General features: G+C 48.0%; 2 protein-coding genes and 1 non-coding gene across 3 annotated transcripts; 2 read left to right on the top strand and 1 right to left on the bottom strand.

Moving 5' to 3' along the window:
- Positions 1-460: 460 nt before the first annotated feature.
- Positions 461-781, top strand: LOC137363026 (histone H2A type 1-C-like; the record flags this gene model as incomplete). The annotated part of the gene is made up of 1 exon (XM_068027148.1): positions 461-781. A coding segment is annotated over exon 1 (321 nt), but the record flags the coding sequence as incomplete, so codon positions are not given.
- A 7,204-nt stretch (positions 782-7,985) lies between these two features.
- On the bottom strand, positions 7,986-8,068 carry trnal-uag (transfer RNA leucine (anticodon UAG)). The gene has a single exon. It is a non-coding gene; the product is annotated as a tRNA-Leu (tRNA).
- A 70-nt stretch (positions 8,069-8,138) lies between these two features.
- On the top strand, positions 8,139-8,495 carry LOC137363019 (histone H2A-like; the record flags this gene model as incomplete). The annotated part of the gene is made up of 1 exon (XM_068027139.1): positions 8,139-8,495. A coding segment is annotated over exon 1 (357 nt), but the record flags the coding sequence as incomplete, so codon positions are not given.
- Positions 8,496-12,393: the final 3,898 nt, after the last annotated feature.

Genomic DNA, 12,393 nt, shown 5'->3' with positions numbered 1-12,393 from the left:
AAGGGCCGTTTGAGGACTTGATCCGGCTCCCTCTTTTCAGAGAAGGACACTGGGCTCTGATTGAAAACTAAACTGAGTATTTCACTTCAGGCCAATGCAGTCCCCACCCGGGACAGTTTGAAAGCGATTGTAGAATGAGTCACAATTTAAATAACATTTTACGAGTTGAATAATACAAAATCAAGAGATGGGACTTTAAATCTTTGACTAAGGATGACATTTATTTTAATCCGCTCCTTTCCGGCAATGAAATTGGCGGGCTTTTTGAAATTGACAAATTCTCTGCTTCTGATGTCGTGGCGGGTAAATCCCGCCCTCTTCTGTTGGTCAGTGACCTGATTGGTGAAGAATATAGGCAAATGGAATTAAGTACCGACCATTGAGGAGAGTTCTCAGTCTTTAAGTAAAGTAAATGCTGCGGAAATTATCCATTTGTGAAAGTATTTGTGTGATTGTGGAAATGTCTGGAGGAAAGACCGGCGGGAAAGCTCGGGCCAAGGCCAAGTCTCGCACCTCCCGGGCTGGGCTGCAGTTCCCGGTGGGCCGTGTTCACAGGCTCCTGAGAAAGGGCAACTATGCTGAGCATGTGGGTGCTGGAGCCCCGGTCGATCTGGCTGCTGTGCTCGAGTATCTGACCGCTGAAATCCTCGAGCTGGCCGGCAACGCGGCCCGGGACAACAAGAAGACCCGCATCATCCCCAGACACCTGCAACTGGCCGTCCGCAACGACGAGGAGCTCAACAAGCTGCTGGGACGGGTGACCATCGCTCAGGGCGGGGTGCTACCCAAGAAAACCAGCGCTCAGACCTCCCAGAAAAAGCAAAGCAGACAAAATGTCATCTAATAAACCAAAGACTCTTTTCAGAGCCACCCACAGTCTCTGTGAAAGGGCTGATTACTGTCTGATTCCAGCATGTCAGTAAAAGAACAGAATTGGAACTATTTAAAATGTTTGTGAGCAACTATTTCAGTGGCTTCTCACTGTCCCCCTGATCCCTGTGTGAAAGGGAATTACCAATAGTCTAATTTATTCCTTTCCACACCGAGTTTGAGTTATTGGTCCCTAAAGGATTGCTGAATGGAGTCTTTTACCGCCGGTTACAGATAAGAAGTGGGGGAAAAAATGACAGGTTAAAGCTGTGCGTAAAATAGCGCCAGGAATTTGTGGCAATAATAGCGGAATAAAGAAAGGTTTTTAAAGGTTGGTGGAAAATATTTTACGAACAACTTTAAATAGATTTTCCAGTAATTCGCTTTTTGCCGACACTGAAATTGGCGCCTTTTTAGAAGTCAAACGTTCTGCCAATTTCGACAATTTAAGCCAATGATTTGCTGCATTTTCCCTAATTCGAGGCTCTGCGATTGGTTAAGAAATGCGACTGGGAAGAGGGTGACCAATCAGAAGTGAGCGCGGGCTCAAACTGCGGGAATTCCAGGTCCCTGAATGATTGAGCTGAAACTGATCAGTTTCACAAACCCTGTCAGTTTCAGTGCAGGAAACACCGTCTCGGGGGAAATAACATCACAAGTGGGTCTGGTTCCAGTGACCGATTCAACGGCTGCTGCAAAACTCCCGGATTCCCTCATTGCAGCGAAATCATTTTGAAATTCTATGAAAACAATGAGTGATTCTGGAGGAGTGATGTGGCTTTTCACTGAGGGCATGTGTTGACTGGGGAAATAACTAACTGGAGAGTCTCGGGCACTGTTTACACAGCCCGTTCAGAAAATCAAATCCACTGCACATCCTTGCTGCAACTGAAATGTCAATTTCGGGGATTCCAGTTTTCTACCCGAACACAGCACAGATTTATTCCAGACAGTTCTGAACAGCCTATCCCATCTCCCGTTTCCAGCTCACTGCTCTCTCTGTGAGACGGTGGGTGGCTCTTCGAAGAGCCTTTGTTGTGTGTTTGCTGGAAAGGGTCGAGTTGTGCGGCCCTGCCGTTTCAGAGCGTACACCACATCCATGGCAGTGACCGTCTTGCGCTTGGCGTGTTCAGTGTAGGTGACTGCATCCCTGATCATATTCTCCAGGAAAACCTTCAACACCCCGCGAGTCTCCTCATAGATCAAACCCGAGATCCGCTTGACCCCGCCACGGCGAGCCAGGCGGCGGATTGCTGGTTTGGTGATGCCCTGGATATTATCACGAAGCACGTTGCAGTGCCGCTTTGCTCCACCTTTGCCCAGTCCTTTCCCTCCTTTACCTCTGCCAGACTTTCTTTTATTAATTTCCAAAATATACTTTATTCATAAAAATCTGCAAAAAAAATACATTACAAAACAGTTCCAAAAAGCACCAAGTCCAACAATACAGAGAGTAGAAAGGAGATCAGTTTCCTTCAGTACAGGAGTGAGTTGCCTCACAACCCTTCCATTTCATTTCTCATGCCATGTACATTTTACAGCAAACAAAAATTTCTGGCTACAGTTCGAGGGGTTTCCCATGGATCCAGCCCCTCAGTTCACTATGGTGGGGGGACCTTACACTGTGGTCCTTCCCCATTGAGCCTTTGCTGCAGCTGCCCCAAGCTTTAGTGCGTCCCTCAGCACGTAGTCCTGGACCTTGGAATGTGCCAGTCTGCAACATTCGGTGTTGGACAACTCTTTGCGCTGGAAGACCAGCAAGTTTTGTGCAGACGGTCTTTCACCGAATTGATAGTCTTCCAGCAGCAGTTGATGTTTATCTCGGTGTGCGTCCCTGGGAACAGCCCGTAGAGCACAGACTCCTGTGTTACAGAGCTGCTTGGGATGAACCTCGACAAAAACCATTGCATCTCTTTCCACACCTGCTTTGCAAAGACACATTCCAGGAGGAGGTGGGCAACCATCTCTTCCCCACCACAGCCACCTCGAGGGCATTTTGTGGAGGGGGTGAGACTTCGGGCATGCAGGAAGGATCTGATGGGGAGGGCTCTTCTCACCACCAGCCAAGCTACATCTTGGTGCTTGTTTGAAAGTTCTGGTGATGGGGCATTCCGCCAAATGACTTTGGAAGTCTGCTCAGGGAACCATCCAACAGGATCCACCATCTTCTTTTCCCATAGGGATTTGAGAACATTCCGTGCAGACCACTGCCTGATGGATTGGTGGTCAAAGGTGTTTTTCCACAGAAACTTTTCCATGAAGGATCGGTGTTACGTACGGCACAGTCCAACTGGATGGAGCGTTCCACGGCAATATGACCAGGCCCATCCTTCGCAACACCGGGGACAGATAGAACCTCAGCACGGAGTGACACTTGGAGTTTGTGTACTGGAGGTCTACACACAGCTTGATACAGCCACACACAATGGTAGCCATCAGGATGAGGGCGATGTTGGGGACATTTTTCCTGCCTTTCCCCAGAGGTTTGAACATCGTGTCCCTCGGGACCTGGTCCATTTTGGATCCCCAGATGAAGCGGAAAATGGCTCAGGTGATCACCACAGTGCAGGAGTGCAGTATGGGCCAGACCTGCACCACGTACAGTAACCTGACACAATGGAGAGAGATCGCTGCTCCCACATGTTCAGCTTATGTTGTACCCTGGCTACTCGTTCCTCCCAGGTTTTGGTGCATGCCCCGGCCCTTCCGAACCATACCCCAGCACCTTCAGGTCGTCTGACCGAATGGTGAAGGGGACAAAGGATCGGTCAGCTGAGTTCCCAAGGAACATGGCCTCGCTATTGCCGAGTTTAACATTGGCTCCCGAGGCCAATTTGAGCTGGTCACTGATGCTCATCAGTCTGCGCACAGGCAGCGGGTTCAAGCAGAAAACGGCGACGTCATTCATGTACAGGGAGGTTTTAACCTGAGTGCCTCCACTGCCTGGGATTGTTACACTTCTGATACTCGCATTCTTCCTAATAGACTCAGAAAAGGGTTCAATACAGCAAACAAACAAGACAGGGGAGAGAGGACAGCCCTGTCTGACTCCAGATTGGATTGAGAAACTTTCTGATTCCCACCCATTGATTGAGACTGCGCTACTGATGTTTGTGCAGAGCAGTTTGATCCAATTGCAGATTCCCTCCCCAAACCCCATTTTGGAAAGTACGTCCATCATGGAGGTGTGCGATATCCTGTCAAAAGCCTTCTCCTGGTCCAGGCTGATGAGGCAGGTGTCCACCCTCCTGTCCCGTACATAGGTGATCGTATCCCTGAGTAGCGCGAGACTATCAGAGATCTTCCTGCCTGGTATAGTACAGGTCTGATCAGGGTGAATCACCAACTCCAGAGCAGACTTGACTCGTCGGGCGATGACTTTTGACAGAATCTTGTAGTCGATGTTAAGCAGTGAGATGGGCCGCCAATTTCTGATTTCTGCCCCCTCCCCCTTCCGCTTGTAGATGAGGGTGATGATGCCTTTCCTCATGGATTCTAATATGCTGCCAGCCAGGACCATACTCTGGTATACTGCCAGACTTTTATTTTAAATTTCCAAAATATACTTTATTCATAAAAATCTGTAAAAATTACATTCCCAAACAGTTTAAAACAGCATCAAGTCAAAAAGTACAAACAGTGCAAAGGTGATCAGTTTCCTTCTATACAATCACGAGTTGCCTCACAACTCGTCCATTTCATTGTCATGCCATATACATTTCTACAGTTACAGCACACAAAATTTTCCCGATACGGTTCGAGGGGTTTCCCATGGATCCAGCCCCTCCGCTCAGCTTGGTGGGGGGACCTTACACTGTGGTCTTTCCCCATTGAGCCTTTGCTGCGGCTGCTCCAAGCTTTAGTGCGTCCCTCAGCACGTAGTCCTGGACCTTGGAATGTGCCAGTCTGCAACATTCGCTGGTGGACAACTCTTTGCGCTGGAAGACCAGCAAGTTTCGGGCAGACCAAAGGGCATCTTTCACCAAATTGATAGTCCTCCAGCAGCAGTTGATGTTTGTCTCGGTGTGCGTCCCTGGGAACAGCCCGTAGAGCACAGACTCCTGTGTTACAGAGCTGCTTGGGATGAACCTCGACAAAAACCACTGCATCCCTATCCACACCTGCTTTGCAAAGACACATTCCAGGAGGAGGTGGGCGACCGTCTTTTCCCCACAACAGCCATCATGATAATTCTTGCCTCAAATCAGTGCACAACAAAAGAGACTGATTCCGTCAGCTTCCTTTTTTTTCCAGGCCGCCCGGACCTGGCTGAGAAAGGCAGAGTGAGAGCAGGGAGGGGAGGAGACAAGGGTGAAGATTAAACAGAGAGCGAGAGGGAAGGAGACACCCAGAGTGACAGACAGAGAGAGAACGGCCCCTCATCTTTCAGCTCCACCTCCAGTTTCCTCCGGGTTGCCAATTTCAAACCCTTGATTAACAGTTGAACCGAAACCCAGCTCTCCACGCAAACCCTTCCAGACTCGACCTTCATAGTCAAGGCTTTCCAGAAAGCCAGAGTTTTTAAATATGGTCCCACTACAATTAACACTCAGTAATATTCCCACCTAAACATAGTCCATTCTATACTAAGAAACCTCGTCAGTAACATCACCATTTCCACACACATCCGCTTCCAGCACTTTACAGCACCTTACTGCAGCTGTTTGGGGAATCTCCTGTGTTAAGATTGGAGTTGGAAAGCGGCCTTTACCCGGCAGTGTTATTGTCTCACTTTGAATCTGCCAGACATCCTGTTCTCTTTATTGTGAGAGAGAAAGCACGGATTTAGGAAATGTTCATTTGAAATGATCTCTGTTAAGAACGAGCCCGGCCGTGGGACAGGTATTCCAGTGCAAAGAGCTGTCCATGACCAAGTGTTGCAGACTGGCACATTCCATCATTCAAGACTATGTGCTGTGGGATGGCATTGAAGCTTGGGGAAGCCACCATGGAGTCTCAATAGAAAGGTGACAGTCTAAGGCCCTGGTCCAGCGAGGGGCTGGAACCTGTGTAAAACCCCTCGGGCTGTGTACACCAGAGAATGTTTGATGTGTAATGTAAATACTGTAAATATAACCTGTGCAGGCAGGGATAGTGAGATACCTCATGTACATTATTGAAGGAATCTGATCTGTATTGTACCTTATGTAATATTAAAATTGAACTGCTTTGCAATGTAATTGCACAAATTATATGAATAAATTACATTTTGTGCAAAAGAAAGCAGCTTTCCTGTCAACACACACCTTGTCTCAGGGCACAACGTTCCTGTGATCTTGTCACACCCAACTTCGCTCTATATCTTCTGACACACACACTTTACAGTCTGTCATTTCCAAAAACAAGCATTCTAAAATCAAAAGACCTTTTGTTTATTTCTCCTTTCTTTTCATTTCTCCTCTATTCTTCTCAATCACTCCCTTCAACAGTCCTATTCAGATCAAGGTGGAATGTGAATAGTGTCACAACTCACCTCTGACACTATTATTACCCTTCTCTTTTCTTGTCTCATTCAATGGGAAAGTTTTATTCACCAGTCTATTGCTGTTTTACACTCTTGCCATACCATCTGGTATTGCATCCATCTGAATTCTGTGCTTTCATGGCCTTATATTTCTTTTCCACTTCTGGATGATTTGTTTGCTTCAGTTCCATTCAACCAGGCTGGACCACAGGGAAGCTTAGAACAAAGAACAAAGAACAGTACAGCACAGGAACAGGCCATTCGGCCCTCCAAGCCTGCGCCGATCTTGATGCCTGCCTAAACTAACACCATCTGCACTTCCGTGGCCCATATCCCTCTATTCCCTTCCAATTCATGTATTTGTCAAGATGTCTCTTAAACGTCGCTATCGTATCTGCTTCCACCACCTCCCCTGGCAGCAAGTTCCAGGCACTCACCATCCTCTGTGTAAAAAACATGCCTCGCACATCCCCTCCAAACTTTGCCCCTCGCACCTTAAACCTATGTCCTCTAATAACTGACTCTTCCACCCTGGGAAAAAGCTTCTGACTATCCACTCTGTCCATGCCGCTCATAACTTTGTAAACCTCTATCATGTCGCCCCTTCACCTCCGTCGTTCCAGTGAAAACAATCCGAGTTTTTCCAACCTCTCCTCATAGCTAATGCCCTCCAGACCAGGCAACATCATGGTAAACCTCCTCTGTACCCTCTCCAAAGCCTCCATGTCCTTCTGGTAGTGTGGCGACCAGAATTGCACGCAATATTCTAAGTGTGGCCTAACTAAGGTTCTGTACAGCTGCAACATGACTTGCCAATTTTTATACTCTATGCCCCGACCGATGAAGGCAAGCATGCCGTCTGCCTTCTTGACTACCTTATCCACCTGCGTTGCCACTTTCAGTGACCTTTGCCTTGGGTGGGTCCACGTTGATCCATTACATTCAGAATCACCTCCTTGAAATAACTCCATAGTACAACTACAGTAACCACACAGAATCTGCTTCAAACACTCCTGCACATTTTATCTGTTCTGACTGTCAACACCTCCAGCTCTTTTGTTTAAGTGGAACCCATCAGGTTTGTATTGGCTCCTTCTATTCTGAAAGCTGTAGCACTGGTTCAGGGAATTCAGCCCTGTTTCTCTACTCTCAAGGCTCAGCCATGCTTGATCTGCATCGTAATTGCTTTTATTGCAATGTTACAAGACCTCCAATCCTCTGGAAAACGATGGTCAGACCTTCCACGATTTCTTCCCTGGCTTCATTCAACAGCCTGAGGTACATTTCATCTGGTCCTGGTGATTTATCCACATTCAAGGATGTTCATCCAATTAAGACTTCCTCTCTCCTGAAGTTATCACGTCCAATACTTCACACTCCTCCTCCTTCATAACAATATCTGCATCACCCCCTCATTTGAGAAGACAGTAAACTATTCATTCAGGATATTGGCAACATCTTCCACCCCGATGCAAAGGTTACATTTTTGATCTTTTCTGTGCCCAGCTGTTTGCTTAGTTGCCTCTTACTCTAATGTTTTGATGCAAAATCTTTGGGTCCATTGTTATTTTGCTTGTCCATGTTCTTTCCTGTTCTCTCTTTGCTCTTCACCGCTGCTCCCAAACGCCTCCAGTGCAGACAAAACACAAGGTGTCAGAAGTGGGATTTGAACCCACGCCTCCCATCGAAACTGCGACCTAAACGCAGCGCCTTAGACCGCTCGGCCATCCTGACCGCCTACTGGCTATTATTAATGCTAAGGAAATTAACCATTCTTTGTGAAAGTATTTGTGAGATTGAGGAAATGTCTGGAAGAGGAAAGACCAGCGTGAAAGCTCGGGCCAAGGCCAAGTCTCGCTCCTCCCGGGCTGGACTGCAGTTCCCGGTGGGCCGTGTTCACAGGCTCCTGAGAAAGGGTAACTATGCTGAGCGTGTGGGTGCCGGAGCCCCGGTCTATCTGGCTGCTGTGCTCGAGTATCTGACCGCTGAAATCCTCGAGCTGGCCGGCAACGCGGCCCGGGACAACAAGAAGACCCGCATCATTCCCAGACACCTGCAACTGCCCGTCCGCAACGACGAGGAGCTCAACAAGCTGCTGGGAGGAGTGGCCATCGCTCAGGGCGGGGTGCTGCCTAATATCCAGGCCTTGCTGCTGCCCAAGAAAACCAGCGCTCAGAGCTCCCAGAAAATGTAAAGCGGCCAAAATGTCATCAAATAAACCAAAGGCTCTTTTCAGAGCCACCCACAGTCTCTGTGAAAGGACTGATTACTGTCAGGAGGGAATCAGAGATGGAGTTATTGTAACAGTGGATTGACCTGTTTCACATCTGTCCAGGTGTCTTTTCAGTTCCCTCTCTGGATTTCGCTCTGTTTCTCTGCTCACACATCTCCCCCTCCAGTTAAGTGAAGAAGTGAACTACAGGGTGTAGAATCAACAATTTAATAAATCCCGCTGCCTTCGATTTGATAAATCCCAAGAGCATCCCGGTACATTAACGGGAACTGGTTCGGAGCTGATGAATTAATTTAATAATGGAAGTGTCCGGGTTAATTCTCTGTTTTTCATTTGGACAGTTTGAATTGTGTTTTTTTTCTCTCTCTGGTGATCTGAGCGCCGCTTCTCAATGAGAATCTGCACCCAGAACAGAGGAACTGCAGGAAGAAAGAGGCCATTCTCGGGCTGTGTGTTTCTCTCCTGACCTGATCTGTTTAGACCGCACTGTTCCCAGAGGACGGAATCAGTGAGCGTTGTGCACACACAGGAGCTGAGTCCACTGCAGCGCTTTAACATGTACCTTCTCCCCAGCCCTCCCTCTTCTCCGGACACAAAATTTTTTGTTCCCCCGGCGACGGGATAGAGTCGGGCATCCTCTCCCCGCAGTGTCAGTGGCTGCAGCCCCGGGGAACTGGCGGTTTCAGTCAGAGTGACCGAGCTACCTTACAGGACTCTCCCCCTGAATTTGTGAACTGAGACTGCACCGAACACATCTCCAGTTAGAGTGAGGGCTGGACATCCTTCTGTTTTCTTACAGAGAGTGGGGAAAGGGCTGGGTGGAGGGGAGTCACCAGGGATCCTGGATTTGCTCCAAATCATTTCCATGTGGAATCTGCAGGCGGGGCCGGGACAGGGATCATTGGATAAGGGGATCAGCTCTTTCCTGAGAGATGTGGGTGGCTCTGAGAAGAGCCTTTGTGTTCAGATGTTTACAAGTTTCCCGCGCTCTTTCACTTCTTTCCAGACCCTGCTTTCTGAGCCTTCGCTGCTTTTGGCTTGACCTTGCTCTTCCATGTCTGCACTTTCTTCAGCGCCTTTCCGCCCGCCGCACTCTTGCCTTTTTTGACCTTCTTCGCAGGAGACTTTTTCTGAAGCGTTGCTTTCTTCACCGCCTTATTTGGCGTTGCCGCCGCCTTGCTGCTCGTTTTCTTGGCTGTTACTTTCTTTGTTGTCACTTTCTTGGCTGCTGGTTTCTTCACCAATGATTTCTTGTCTGCTGGTTTCTAACGAAGGATTTCTTGGTTGCTGGTTTCTTCACTAAAGATTTCTTGTCTGCTGGTTTCTTCACTGAAGATTTCTTGTCGGCTGGTTTCTTCACCTTCTTTCCCACTTTTCCCTGGGTTTTCCATCTTGCTGATTTTGAAGGAGCCGGAGGCTCCCTGTCCCTTGTTCTGCACCAGGGAGCCTTTGTTCACATTCCTCTTGATACTTTGCTTGATCTGGGTCCTGAGCTTCTCCACATCGACACCGCTGCGACCCAGAGCCTTCTTTATGGCGGACAGGGACATCCCCTTGCGATCGCTGAAAGCCGGCACAATCTTGAGGATCTGTTCGCCCAACGGGAGACCGGCTGGCTTGTTCTGGGGAGCCGCCGCCTTCTTCTTGGGGGTCTTGACTTGGGCGGCGGCGGCGGCTGGAGGAGCCGTTTGGGCGGCTGCACGATCGGTTATGTCCGGGACTCTGCACAAATTCTCTCTGTCAATGTGAACTGGGTCAGAAATGAAGCCGGTGATGGCGGCACAGAGCAACTTGAAGGCAGAGAGAGGACGGGGCGGAGACAAGCTGCTGTCAGGTCCCGGCTCCTGCTGTCTCTCTGTGTTTCTCTCTCCTCACAAACTCTCCAATTCCATTGAAATTCAGAGACTCCAGACTTCCAGACTAGATCTTTCCTGTCTCTCACTCCAGTATGTTTGCTGTTGAAAAGCTTTCACTAGGATTGAGGACTCCATTTTCCATTTCACCTGGTTTTATTGCTGCATTGACCGCCCTCTCTCACCCCTCGCTGACATGTTCTCTACTTTTCAACTGAAATCTTGAAATAAAAAAAAATGATCCCGAATTCCCACTTTGGGGCTGAGCAGGGAGCAGGGCGGTTCTTTGACTGGAAAATCATTTGATTTTGCACAAGAATGACTCTGAAATCCGGCGATGAGAGCGGACCCACAAACACAGTGGCTTCAGACTAACCCGCCCTCCCCTTTAATACAATCTCTCTTCCACAATATTCACATCTGCATATTCACAGGACAAACTGTTCCCTGAATGTAGAGTTCCCAGGACAGGTTTTCCCCTCCGCTCAGTCTGTGCTGCGGATTCTCGGGGGTGAGTTGTATTTTCTCAGCTCAGTCAGTGTTAAACAGTCTGGGACCGGCGCTCCGAATATTGTCTATTAACCAGAGTCCGCTACAAGAGCCAATCACAGTTGTGACTTTTTTTATTCGTTCATGGGATTTGGGTGTGAGTCCAGAACCAGGGGTCATAATCTAAGGATACGGGGTAAACCTTTCAGGTTGTCCTTTCTTTCTCTGCCCCTCTCTCTCTGCCGACACCCACCCCCGGTCTCCTCTCTCCCTCTTACTCTCCTCTCTCTCTCTCCCTCTCTCTGACAGTTGCAGAGAGCGAGAACTCTCAACTTTATGGTTAGTCTTTTTTTAAAAATCGCAGCCGTCAGTTTCACAGCTGACAGGTGCTTTGAGCAGAGACAGCACTTCCGAAACTCGGACAATTTCGGGTTTTTCTGGAGGGCTTTTAAATGAAATCAGAACTGCCGGAAAGCTCCGAACTTGTCCGAGGTTCTGAAACGTTGTCTCTGCTCTCAGGACCTGTCAGCTGTGAAAGTGACGGCTGCGATTTGATTGAAAGTCAGACTGGTCTGGAAGAAGAAGCCAATGGGAAATTTCTCATCCCTGAAATTATCAGTCACGGACCGAACTGTTTTAACGAGGACACTGGTGTCCATGTACAGACATGTTGCCAACCCCTGTTCTTCACACAGACTTACCAATCACACACTGATCAACGGCAACAAATAATTTGACTTTTTTATTGAAGACTGACAATACTATATACAATTTACAGGAGAGTATTACAGGCACATCTTGCCGGGGATCATCCCATCTCCTACTCTGTGTCACATACTGTATGACATCAATTCCTGAAGTGATGATGCACACACGAGTTACCAATTCCTTGAAACAAAGAGTAGGCATAAATGGGCCATTTTCTCATTGGCAGGATGTGACTGGTGGAGTGCCACAAGGATCAGTGCTTGGGGTTCAATTATTTACTATCTATATTAATGACATGGAGGAGGGGGCAGAGTGTAATATATCCAAATCTGCTGATGATACAAAAATAGGTAGGGCATGTTGTCATGAAGACATAAGGAATCTCCAAGGGGATATAGATAGGTTGAGTGAGTGGGCAAAAACTTGGCAGATGGAGTTTAATGTAGGAAAGTGTGAGGTCATGCACTTTGGTAGGAAGAATCAAAATGCAGACTATTATATAAATAGACAGAGACTCCAAAAAAGAGGGATCTGGGTGTTCTTGCGATTGAAACACAAAAAGTTAGCATGCAGGTGCAGCAAGTAATTAAGAGGGCAAATGGAATTTTGGCCTTTATTGCTAGGGGGCTGGAGTTTAAAAATAGGGAAGTCTTGTTAAAGCTGTACAGGCTGTTGGTGAGGCCACACCTGGAGTGCTGTGTACAGTTTTGGTCCCCGTATTTAGGAAAGGATATATTGGCATTGGATACAGTCAAAAGAAATTCACTCGGCTGATT

This window comes from Heterodontus francisci, unplaced genomic scaffold (genome assembly GCF_036365525.1).
Source record: "Heterodontus francisci isolate sHetFra1 unplaced genomic scaffold, sHetFra1.hap1 HAP1_SCAFFOLD_51_2, whole genome shotgun sequence".
Lineage (NCBI taxonomy): Eukaryota > Metazoa > Chordata > Chondrichthyes > Heterodontiformes > Heterodontidae > Heterodontus > Heterodontus francisci.
This window is presented reverse-complemented; position numbering and strand designations above follow the sequence as displayed.